Source organism: Camelina sativa, chromosome 7, assembly GCF_000633955.1.
Source record: "Camelina sativa cultivar DH55 chromosome 7, Cs, whole genome shotgun sequence".
Classification (NCBI taxonomy): Eukaryota; Viridiplantae; Streptophyta; class Magnoliopsida; order Brassicales; family Brassicaceae; genus Camelina; species Camelina sativa.
In genome coordinates this window covers 19478205-19491592 of record NC_025691.1, presented here as the reverse complement: position 1 = coordinate 19491592, position 13388 = coordinate 19478205, and the positions used below count along the sequence as shown (strand labels likewise).

At 33.5% G+C, this 13388-nt stretch overlaps 2 protein-coding genes and 1 long non-coding RNA gene across 3 annotated transcripts in view; 2 read left to right on the top strand and 1 right to left on the bottom strand.

The window, feature by feature from the left end:
- LOC104701574 (CSC1-like protein At1g69450) overlaps nucleotides 5371–13388 on the top strand; it is a 12918-nt gene continuing 4900 nt past the window's right edge. The window contains exon 1 of the mRNA XM_019227722.1: nucleotides 5371–5438. The gene's annotated coding sequence lies outside the window, so the exon portion shown is untranslated. The remainder of the gene's footprint in view (nucleotides 5439–13388) is intronic.
- Nucleotides 5882–6687, bottom strand: LOC104701575. The gene is made up of 4 exons (XR_753842.2): nucleotides 6456–6687; nucleotides 6221–6358; nucleotides 6064–6131; nucleotides 5882–5967 (listed from the first exon to the last, which is right to left on the bottom strand). It is a non-coding gene; the product is annotated as an uncharacterized LOC104701575 (long non-coding RNA).
- LOC104704764 (F-box protein At5g10340-like) lies at nucleotides 12297–13244 on the top strand. Its single transcript, XM_019227099.1, has 3 exons — nucleotides 12297–12393; nucleotides 12490–13052; nucleotides 13236–13244. Exons 1-3 carry the CDS (start codon nucleotides 12297–12299, stop codon nucleotides 13242–13244), a joined length of 669 nt encoding a protein of 222 aa, XP_019082644.1.

Below are 13388 nucleotides of genomic sequence, written 5' to 3'. Positions count from 1 at the left end.
GAGTTCCGCGTTGGCCGGTCAAGGTGTAGTTGTATGTGTAAGTTGGTGTCCCTTACGAATCTTCTTCTGAATCTTTTTTCCACGACGACGCACTAAGCCCAATCAATTTTTGTGTCCATTGATCTAGATCGTATCATAGCCATACAATTGTTGTTCACATAATGGATATAGCCATAATAATTTTTGTGTTATAGATATTGATCTCACGTCCTTTTGTTAGTCTACTTTAACTTAAAGGAATTAAATGTAAGTGCTATCTTGAGTAAATTATCTAACATCGCATAAAAACAAACAGAGCAGTTAAGAAGAACCAAACTTTTCGTTAATCTATAATCTATATATGAGAACGAAACGGAAGAGGGAACAAAACAAATTTTTCAGAATGGACACTAAAAAATTCATAAAAATACCTTGATATGAGATTGATGCAGGTTAAAATTTAAAAACACTCCAATAAAATAATTATTTAAAAACACTCCAATAAAATAATTCTTTGATTTTTTTTACTTTAAAAAATACTCTGAAAACAATAAATTCGAAATATGTTTTTGTAGTGCATAAGAGTTTATATATAATAAACAAAGAGGTGTAAAATATAAAAGTGTAAAACATAAAGGTATGAAACAAAAATGTGCAAAAATTAATAGGTGTGATTTTTAAAAGATAAGGGTACGATGAAGAGGCACGATTATTTGAAGGAATAAGACTTGTAACTGTTGGGACCATTATTAAATTTCAACCGTTAGATGGAATAATAGAATAAATCTCATCCGTTGGATTAAAGATGACACAAAAAAGTGAGTTTGCTATTATATATAGATTTTTTTATTATTTTTGATTGCCTAAGATTTTAGGAATCATAAGATATATGTATATATATCTCTAATTGTTGTAGCTATTTTTTATTTAGTTTATTTGATTTTCCTATTTTATCTTTAATTTAATATTTTCAATGAACCTAATATAATTAATAGCTAAGAAGTTTCCACTTTTTTGTAATTTTATAACATAGAAAATGAGCGTAGGTTCAAAAAAATCCTTTTAACATATCATTCTAATCAAATATATTGATAAAATTATCTAAATTTTATTTTAAATAATAACCATAATAGACGTGCATATGTTTAAATTGTATATACTTCAATATCACTGAACAAATCTTTTTATTAAAATCTTTACACAGCTATCTAATATGTGACGACAACAAAAATTCATTTTGATTATTGATGATGACAAAAATCAATTTTTAAAGTAATGATATTGTAATGTTTAATTTTTGATTATTTGTTTTTCTAAATATTATTTCTGGATTTCAAATAGTACATGTAATAAAATCATTCCACATATATAAAGGAAATTGGTGATTACTGTTTTATAACCAACGATAAAACTGAGTATATATATATATATATATATATATATATTAACAAATAAATACAACTTAATTTTAAATATTTAAATTTAAATGTTCGCCCCGCGGTGTACCGCAGGTTAAAATCTAGTATTATTGTTTTCTAAAACAAATTCTTATTCAAATCCAACAAACAAATTCTTATTTAAATTTTAACCTTAGATGTTTATACGTTATATATTATTGTTTTGTACTCAAAGCCGATATATCATCGTGGTCTGCTGGTGACGGGTGACGTAAGTAATTCGAGTATTCGACGACACCCACAAAACGCAAATTATCTTTTTTTTTTTTCCTTCACACAAAACCCTAGCGCCGCCAGCCCTGACCACATCTTCTCTGACATTGGTCGACATTCTTATCTCCCGTCCATCTTATTGTTCTCGTTCAGAACGAGAGAGCCATGATGAGCTTCTTCAATCTTCTTCCTCCTTCGTCAAATCCACGATTCTAGGGTTTTTGATTTGTTTCTTCTCTTCTTTAGCCATGGATAAAAGTACTTATGTTGCTAGAAGAACCTGTTTAAGGACTGATTCTTACTTGAACTCGATTATGAATAAATCAAAGGGAATTGCTGAGTCTGAGGGTTCATTAAATTCGAGGACAAAGAAGAGGAGAGGAGTGAGCATGCGTGATGCTTGTTGACCATCTCTGATGAAGAAGAAACGGCGGCGGAGAAGCTGTGGACGGGAGATACGAATGTCGACCAACAAAGAAGATGTGGTCGGGTTTTTTTTAAAAAAAAAAAAAAAAATTAATAGGGTAGCGCGGATTTGAACCTGGATTAGAACTTAGAAAAAGAATCTATTTACCCATCACCATCAGACCAAGGTAACACATTGACAATTGATACAAAAACATTCGTAAATATACTACAAAACATGTAAGGTTAAAATTTCACACCGTCAAAAAATTTGTAACGTCCATTAACGGCTATTAACTCGTTAATACGAATTAACCAACCGTTAAATAAACAAAGGTTTTTTATGAGAAAATAAAATAAATGAGATATTTTTCTTACAACAAAAAAACGACGGGTTTTTCGGCTTTTTCCCCTATTGAGAATATTGTCTTGGCGTCCTTGGTCTCTGAGAGACAGTATGAGAGACGACGACTGCTTAAGTTTATTGGTCATAACACCATCTTCATCCTTCATATTATAAAGTGTGTCTTCTTAAGCCATATTGCACAAAAAGTCACATTAAAACTTCACTAACAGTTTTTTAAATGAATAGTCTAAGAGCATTGATAACAAATATGATCCAACTAATAATATTGTTATAAAAGAAAAACTTATAATACAAAAAAAATTATGTAAAGGTATAAAGAGTTTTATCAAAAAATGCTCCTTAATTAATTAATGCAATATTTTTTTTAGGTTTGGGTAGAAAATTTTAAATTTAGGATATATTTTTTAAGTTATGGAAAATGTTTAAGATTTAGAGATTAGTTTTTAATATTTAATTTCAGTTCATTTTGTCGTATTTTTGGAAAAAAAAACTAAATGTTGTATTTGTGGGGAATTTTTTTATTAATATATATGAAAATATTGCCCAATATATTATTGGTTATTATCTACTATTTGCTATGTTTGGTTAGTGATTACTTGAGTAAATAATACTCAACTAGAAGATATCTCGTGCTATAAAGCATGAATCAACATTTTTTCTACACATTATAATATAATAATAAAAATTATTGTTATATTTGTTTTAAGTAATTATTTGATTTGAGATATTATTTACTTTTAATATTGCAATTGTTTGGTAAATTTACATATATATATTTTAATACTAATTATTCTAGAATATTATAGTATATTACAGTTTGATATTGTTTGTTTGTTGTATTTGCATCATTATTTAAAGTAATAATTATAATATAGAGTATCTCCACTCTAACACACTTTTCTAAAAAGTATTTATTATTTGACACATTTTCTACTATTTAGACACTTTCTCTATGTCTATTAACTATCCTATCCTCTTACTATAATTCTATTTACAACAATGTCATTCTTTTTTGTAACCATTCTAAGCCATTAGATCTATGATTAGTAATTGAAATTGAATGGTCTAGGATGCAACCAATTATCTACTTTTACTTTTTGTTTCTTTTTCTTTCTTATTCACACAAAACAATCATTTAATTATACGCGCTCATCTCTAGCCGTCATATCAAATTCTTAGTTAGAATCGGACGGACCTTAGTACAACTGCTTTTTTCTCTCTAGTTACACCTATGTTTACATGATCAGGGCTACAATAGTATAAAAATCATGTAAACAATAGAAAAGTTGGCCAAAAAGTGTCTCTTGGTCAGAAAATGTGTCAATTGCTTAAGTTTCTTACAAAAGTGTGCCATAGTGTCAATCTCCCTTATAATATTGTAATTGTGAGCAAATAAAATTTACTAATTTATCAACCACATAAATTTAATTTTACCAACCCGCCGATGTGGAACATTAAAACACACATCTTTTTTTCATAGATTGAGTAATATATCTTAGTTTTTAAAAATTCAAATCACAACATATGCAGAAAAATTCTACATATTTATTTGTCATATGTATTATATGATAATTAAAAACAATTTGTAATTGAAATAAAAGAAAGATGATAGGAGAATCATAATTTAAAATCTTAACAAAATCTTCCAAATATAGTTATCAAAAATAATCATATTGTATGCTTAGACATATAATCTTACTTTTTGAAATTCTGATTGGTATACAATTTTAAAGATTAATTAGTAATTTTTGTCCATAATTAATTAGAAAGAAAAATTAATAATTTTTGGAGATTAATAATTATTTAAAATATTTATAGTCTAATGTTAAATTATATTTTTATCATTTGTAAAAAATTAAACATTTGCTTTAAGACCAATGACATGACGATGTAGTTTTTTACACTTTATAAGGTTAGTTTCATATTTGTACTTCTAAATTAATATAGTAGGACAATGGTATGGTGAAGTGGGTGGTAATATATTGAGAAAGACCAATGGTATAGAAACTAATATAGCAGCAGCTTCTTTGAAAAGTAAAGGAGATTATTGATGTATTTTTGTGTGTATAGTAGTGAAAAAGTTTTAATGAATTGATGAGTATGAAAGCATAAAAAAAAGAACCAAAGATCATGGCAAAACATAGTGGTGAACTGTTCATATCTAATATGATTATACAAACATGAAACTGGATATAAACTAATAAACTGGAGGAAGCACATAATTATATCATTATATGGTAAAAATATAATACAGTACAAAACAAATCTACCAGAACATGCTCAGTTGCTCACTTATTCATTCCATTTTATTATAATCACCGGTGTTGTTGATAAAACTATAGTTGACTTTCCCAAAATATACAAAAATACCCTCACAAAGTCCTACAAGTATTAAGATATCGATCGATATCCCAAAGCACAGTAAGGGCAATTTCGGTAAAGTATAAAACAAAATGGGGAAAGCGAGGAAAGAAGGCCTAAAAATCTGAATAAAATTGGTTGGTACTACTAGTGATAATATAAACGTGTCCAAATTTTTTAAAAAATTAAATTTATTATCTAATCTGCTCTCTTTGCTTTCACAATCAATCAATCTCTCACTTAGGAAATTTTTAATTTTTTTATCGGCAAATTTCAGATTATAATTTGTTTTCTCTGGTTCGTATCGCTCGTTTTGTTCCCGATCAGGCGATCACTGACTTTGTTGAAGCTTTCAATAACGCGTCTTTGGGACTTTTTTTATTTTCGCAGTCTCACAACAACGCTTGCTCTCAGGTTTTGATTTGAATTCTGTTTTTGTAGAATCTTTAGTTTTTTTTTATTGACTTCTATTTGATGACGAAACCTCGTAGAAAAAAAAAATGTTGAAATCTGGGGTTTTGAAGTATTTGAAATTGTCCTTTTAAGAGAAGATGCTTTTGTCAGCACTTGTCATGTCTGTTGGGATAAACTCTTGCCTACGTGTATTGTTCTTCATACTCTACTCTGTACTAAGGAAGCAGCCACGCAACTACGAGGTTTTTTTATGTCATTTTCTTTTTACAAGAGAAAGTATAAAACAATGGGGGAGATGTGTTCTTAATTTAAAGACACAACCGATGTAACTAAAGATTTGTCAAAAGACTTCAGCTACAAAGAATTTAATATTCTTTTTATTATCTTATGTTGATTCGAACACGTTTTATTTATTTGTTTCCCTTTTCTAGTTTTATTTAAAAACAAAAACGATTGATTAAATCTTATGACTAACAAAATTGGTGAAATATTTGTCTAAAAACATTGTTTTCATCTTAATGTTTCCGATTATTACTTAAAATTTAAAAGTTTACTTTTTCTGTATTAACTAAAAATAAAGAGAGATCGTGAGGGGGAGAGAGAGAGAGCATCAAAATAGAAAAAGAAAATCCTAAGAGAAGAAAAGAAAAAAAAAGAAAAAAAAAATCAAACACCAAATATAGAAAATGATGTTAAAACTTCTTAAAACAATTTGTTTTTTCTCCATTGTTGAAGGGTCTCCAAATATGATATTGTCGAACTTGGAGTAATCTGAAACCAAAAAAAAAATGGAAATATTAGTGAATTAAAAAAAAGTCTAGGACAACCATCCATATAAACACAAGAACAAAATTTAGTGTTGTTAACCATATCACAAGCGGCTGCGAAATCCGCTTGAGATAGACAAGCACGTCTCTTCGGATTTGACAAAAAACCTATTAACATACAAGTTATAAAAAATCAAATTTAACCTACAACAGAAGAGAAGACCCCTAGTCTTTAACATAGAAGAAGAATAACAAACCTTTAGGTCTTTGACAGAGAAAGAGTATGTAATATATGCCCATTTCTTAAAGTCAAAGTTAGAAGTTCATGTTGAAGGATGAACTCCTTCAACAGAAGAGTCCTAATCTCTCCACTAGGAAGATCTATCATGATGATCCTACACAAAGAGACCAAAAGCAAAATTAATAAGAGAGAGAAATTCAATTAATTAGCGCATGAGAACATAGAAAGAGACAAGTTTATAACGGGACTACCTCTTAAAGAGTTGCATAGCCTTCTGTTTAACTCAAAGATGCCAAAACGAGGGGTTTAAACCGTAGCAGCATCTCATCACCAAAGTGATGTAGATCTCTGTCATCGATAACGAACAAAGTGCTTTTGCTTCTCTTGGAAAAGCAAGCATACAAGTATGCGGATTTCGTTTTAAAACCCTGCCAGGAGAGAGAAGCAATAGAAGATAGGAAACTATAAGAGAGAGAGAAGCAATAGGAGATAGGAAAGACAATGAACAATAATAATAAGACTTTTAATTACCTTTTTCTCTGTAGAGCCCCATGAAAGTTTTTCTAGGTTGTGACGTGTATAGTAGGTGGGGCACGTGCCCCATACACCTTGATAAAAATTGTTTTAGTAAATGAGTTAGCACTATTAGTTTCTTAGCCCATTTGGTTAGCCTCATACTATCCTAGAGGTTACAGGTTCAAATCCATTAAGATGCTTTAAAAGCTTAAATTTTTATACTTTTTTATGATTTTTCATTGCTAAAAAAAATTTTCAGAGTAATATAATTTTGTGCCCCATATTACTTTGCTCCCCGGATCCGCCACGGTCCTACCTGAGCAGCAACTGATTTGACAAGATCAGTCTTGCCGCTACCTTTTGGACCCACAAGAGCCACCATCTCCTACATTCTATTTGACACAACCAGAAGGCAATTTTCAAGTTAACACAACAACTCCTACATTCTATTTGATGATCCCTAGGGTTTCGTAATTGCTACGAACTAACCTGTGGAAGCTGACTTTTCACATCCAGAGTCTGACTTTTCATATCACCCTAGATTAAAGAAATCATTTTTTCTAGTTAACACAACTCCTATTTGATCCGTAGGGTTTAAAAGTTACTCTGATGAAACTCACCAGGGGAGAGAGAACACGGAAAAGAGGTTTGTGTATCCCATCTCTAAAACGTTCCAACTCTTCTTTAATGTTTCTAATAGGTTGTAGCAAACAGAGAGATGCGAGATTAGGATTGCAATATATTAAATCGGCTGTTCGCAGGAGTTTCTCACGATCGGAGTCAGTCCACAGCTGATACCATTAAAGAAAGAAAAGGGTTTATATAGATATATAATGAATAGAGAACCAAGAACAAAGTATAATTCATCAGTTACCTTAGCCGAGAGCTCCGCCATCTACATTTTACACTGAGCTGGTGTGAATTTACCACCAGCTCAGTGTGAAATGACAAACTCCTGCGAACAGGCGATGAAGTGACAAGCTTCCATAATATCATTCATGATGAAGTGATGTTTATTCTCTCTTAAGCAGTTTTGAACAAACAGTGCTTGATAAGATTATTCACATGCAACGTAAAAAACTGAGTTGAAAAATTAAAAGAAAAATATTCGAGTCATTCATCTCATTGTTCCAATTTTATTGGTTGAATGGGTTGATTTAGTTGTCCAACATATTCATCTTAAATGATAAAAATATGAGGGTTTTATATGAAAAATGGCGAAAAAAACAAAAACACATTATTCGTTATTGAAGACATAGCCATATACATTAAAATTGTTAGGGTGTTAAAACTAAGTTGGCAAGTTGTATGCTCGTAGACTTTTCACTTAAGAAAGGCTAATGAAGTTTTAATGTGACTTTTTTGTACAGTACTAGTATGGTTTGTGATTATATATCTTTAAAAATATTTTATATAAGATTACAACACGTATAAAAGATTCTAACATTTGTCATTAATTAGTTTAACATATTATTTTATTTATTTCAATTCTAAATTTGTGATGATTTAAATTAAAAATTTATTTGTTTTGATTTAATTTCATTTTCAGTTAAGGATATGAACAATCAATATTTGTTTATTCCTTCTTTATGAATATTTTTAGATTTTACATTATTTAGTTCAGTTTGATTTTAAAATTACAAATCTATGAGGATTTAAAATATTTTTAGATTTTAGGTCTTTTTCCCTCCCTTCCACATTTTGTTTGTTTACCTAAATTGCCCTCATTGTGCTATGAGATATCTTTTGATTCTAAGTTAATATAATGACTATCTTTTTCTTTAAATTAATTATGTTTTATTTTCTGTTTTTATTTACTCTATTTTTGGTTAAGTTTTTTCACTCTATTTTTGTGGTTCATTAATGGAAAATTTATATAAGTTTTAATTTTAAATTATAATCTGATAACCCACTATAAACGCAGTGGATATTTTACACATGAATCCAACTTCTTAATTTCGAGTAATTTTATGATTTTAAACCGATAGAGAAAAGATTTTGTACTTTTCTTTTATTAATATAGAGATATTATATTAAATAATCTGGACAATACGATCTTTATACTTTTCAGTTTTGAAATCCATCCATTTGTATGGGATAATAATTTTTAATCCTTATTTGAAAATGATTAAAAAAATGGAAAAAACTATGGAAACGTGTTAGAAAAGAAACAAGGTAAAAAACACATGAGATCCATTAAGGTTTTGGATTTGGATGAAACTACAAATTAAACTCGAAGTTCCAGTTTAGGTAGGAGATGCCAAATAATATACAATGTATATAAATTGGAGGCAGATATCATGAAAATACCTATAAGACACGAAAGCAAAATATTACTTGGTCGTTCTCGTATTACGTAGAAGAAAAGCCTTAAGACACATCGGAGAATATTTTTTGTTCATCAATGATATCGGAGAGGAAGAGCCACGAAAAGGGAAAGATAGCATCGTCTTTAGAGAAAGGAAAGAGAAGAAGTGAAGAGATCACAATGTCTCAAAGCTGGAAGAAGAAAAGAAGAGATGATGAATACTACGATGGTGCATCAACATGGAAGAGCGACAGAAGAAAACACAACATCTCTTGGTCGTCGTTGTCACATAATAAATAATAATAATAAATAATAAATAATAATAACAAATAACTAAAACTAGTGGTTTCATATACACTAGTCATCTATCCACTAGCCATCTATCCACAACCACAACCAACATTGGAAATAAACAATACCAATATCCAATAAATATTCAATAATAAAATAAACAGTAATCAAATATAGCAACAATCCAACAACCAATCATCAAGAAACATGAAACATGCAACCTAGCAATGTTTATAATGACCCGACTCTAGCAACCTAGCAATGCCAGACAACATCCAATCGATTCCCAAGAACATCCTCCTCTTCATCGCCTTGATTCAACGATCACACTTTGCCTTTACCTGCACCACAAACACATAATGAGATACATGAGTATTTGATAAACACTCACTGAGGCAATTCTCCCATCTACTGGGCTATACACACAAGCAACAGTGATTCCAATGTTCCAAACAAACAACAAACAAAACATACAAACCAGGAAACAAACATCATCTCGCTGGAAGGGAGGTGTCGACCGACAATACTCACGTCCTAGGCATTGCTTGCTCCCAACTCCTCCACCCTTAGGTCGCAACCTTCGAGCCATACAGATCTCACTCTCAGACCAGCGTCTTCGAGTTATACCGTCTCACTCTCGGACCACAATCCTCAAGATCTCGGTATCAGGGGAACTACTCATCCCCTCAGGGGAACATCATCTCCTCTGCCACTCTCGGAGCCCCCAGTCCCTCGAGCCATCGGTATCCAGGAGAATCAACATCCCCCTCAGGAGCAACAATCCTTAACGACTATAAACATCTCCCGACCAAAAGTATCTGCTGTGGTCCGAGTATAACATTGCAATGTTACACCTGCCCACTCAACTTCTAACATCCAACTGGATTTCCCACCACACAGAGAAATATCTGCTCCAACTGCATATGTCCACCTATATGCCTCTCTAGGCTTGATACCTCTCGAGAAGAATCTCGTACCGGTCATCTACAACTGTATGGAAACTCCTCAACATCTGCACCCCTCGGCTGCACCCCGCCACATGCGGCACAACTGGAGCCTGCACTGGTATCCCTCTCGGTAACCGTTCCAACAGCACGTCAACAGATCCGCCAAGCGATCATCTCGACCCTAGGCTTCACTTGCTGCAACCCCACACCTGGGTTCCCAGCACATCCGGCACGATCACCGGCTAACCCCCTCTGGTCCCTCCTGATACGCTTGCGACCCTCCGACGTACCTTCTCGTGGAAACTCTGGACCACACACTCGCTGGCCTCGGGACCCATCCGACCATGACCACGACCACGTCCCCGTCCACGACCAACAACGCAAACACCTTTAACCACTGCACTTCCAAGAACAGAGGTTAACACGCAATATTATCATAACACAAAACACAAAAACCAAAACTCACTGTGGAATCACTCTGTAGGCTCGAAGAGGATGTTCTAGGACTCCATGCCACACACAATTGACTAAGTCACATAATCAATCAAGACATGCAATCCCAAACATCTACAGCACAAAGCCTAGTGAACCCAAACCTAGAACCGTAAGGGCTCTGATACCAAACTGAAATGACCCGACCAGTTTTTTTTTTAAATAATAAATAATAATAATAAATAACTACAACTAGTGGTCTCATACCCACTAGCCACCTATCCACAACCACAACCAACAGCGGAAATAAACAATACCAATATCTAATAATAAAATAACCAATAATCAAATATAGCAACAATCCAATAACCAATCATCAGGAAACATGAAATCAGCAACCTAGCAATGTTTCTACTGACCCAACTCTAGCAACCTAGCAATACCAGACAACATCCAATTGAGTCCCTAGAACATCCTCCTCTTCAACGCCTTGATTCCATGATCACACTTTGCCTTTACCTACACCACAAACACATATTGAGATGCATGAGTATTTGATAAACAATCAGTGAGGCAATTCTCCCATCTACTAGGCTATACACACAAGCAACAGTGATTTCAATGTTCCAAACAAACAACAAACAAAACATACAAACCAGGAAACAAACATCATCTCGCTGGAAGGGAGGTGTCGACCGACACCAGCCAAGTGTCGACCGACACTGGCATTGGTGTCGACCGACACTACCCCACAGTGTCGATCGATGTCGTTCTGCTGGTGTCGACCGACACCAAGTGGTGTTGATCGACACTACCTCTGCAACTGCGATCCGCACGAAGCCGAGAGTCGAATCTCGCTCCCAAAACTCCACCAAATCGTCCAATACTCAAAACCCAAGCCGAAAACATCCATAGGAACCTGTAGCAACCAATCCCAGCAAGAAAAACACACAAAACAACAACAAAAAAAAAAAAGAACAAGGAAATCAAAGACTTAGATTATCCATGGTCATGCACTAACCTCTTTGCAGGAAGATTCTGACCAACAATGAACGAATCCACACTCCCAGCAAGCTTCCCACACGTTCCTAGCCTTGAATCCTCACTCCCACAGCAAGATCTGCCCCACAAAGCCTTGAAATCACACAAAAACTCCCAAAAATTCAAGAATAATATTTTCTCCTCTTTCCTTTTGTTTTCAGCGGCTAGACAACAACAAAACACAACCTAGGTCGTTCTCCCACTTAAATAACCTGGTTCAATGGTTTCCTAAAACCAACCCAAACCAAATCGATCAAAACTTAATCTGGTCGAACCAGAAACCTTGGTGTCGACCGACACCACCCTTAGTGTCGATCGACACCCACCCCCAAAACACAGAGTTTTGGTTCGCAAGCGTTACAAAGACACGTGGGAGAGAAGATCCATCACCCATGGAAAAGATCTAAACCGTGTCTAAACATTGGAGACGTATGATAACGTCCATGTCTTTTAAGAAAAGACACATCATGCATCTGAAAACCCAAGAACCCAAAGTTGTATGTTTCTATTCTTATAGAAGCTATAAAAGCTGGTATAGGAAGATTGCTCTAAAGACGATGAGGTTGGAATGGTCTTCGACTTGTCTAGTAGAAGAAGAAGAAGTAGGATACCATATTAGAGATGATAGAAGGACACCTTCCTATAGCATTGATGGTCTTGACTGCTTCTATTCATCCACAAGAGAGATTACAGTGATAAACCCAGCTACGAGATGGTCTTAGAAGCTTCCTATTGCCAACATTCAATTAGACAACAATGACTTCTTCGAGTTCCCTTTACCAGGATTCGGAAAAGACTACATTACAGGAACATACAAAATAGTGTGGTTACATAACATTAACAAGCACAACACCACCTTATTATGCGAGATTTTCGATTTCAGAGTCAACCAATGGAGGCAGGTGACTCCACCTCCTCCTGATCATTGCTTAAACCACACCAACTTACCAACTTTTGCAAACGGATGGCTTTATTGGTTCCACCAAGACACGACGAAACTGATTGCTTTTGATCTTCACATGGAGATGTTTCAAGTCATTCCAAATCCTATTATTGAGACATCATCATCATCTGTTGTTGATATGCAACTCGGAAGCATAGACGATGATCGTCGTCTTGTGTGGGCTTCAGAGACGAATGGAGATGGCATGCAACACGTTTGGAGGCTCACTAACCACAACACTGGAGGGGCATTAAGAATGGACAAGATGTTTTATTCCATTGACTTGAACAAGATTACCACCACTTTCTCTAATCCTCGTTATTATACTTCGCTCTTCTTCCTTGGTGCAATTTCCAAGAATGGTAACAAGGTGATGCTCTTAAAAGGAAACCATAATCCCGTCCTATTTCAACCCCTAAACTCTACACATCACATATTTTCTTCTTCTCCTCTTCGTCCGAGATACAGCCTCCTTATTCCTTTTTTTCCAAGTTTAGTATCTCCCTTTATAAATATATGACATCTTTCTTTAACGTTGTCTTATTTTTTTCAGTGCAATTAAGTTTCAGACTTAATTTGGATTATTTTTGATCATCTGTTAGTTCCCCATGATGGTTCTTCCCAGGATATATAATAAGAAGGTGTTTCATGTTTGGATCTCATCCTACAATTGTCTAGTTTTTCAAAAAAAAAAAAAAAAAAAAAA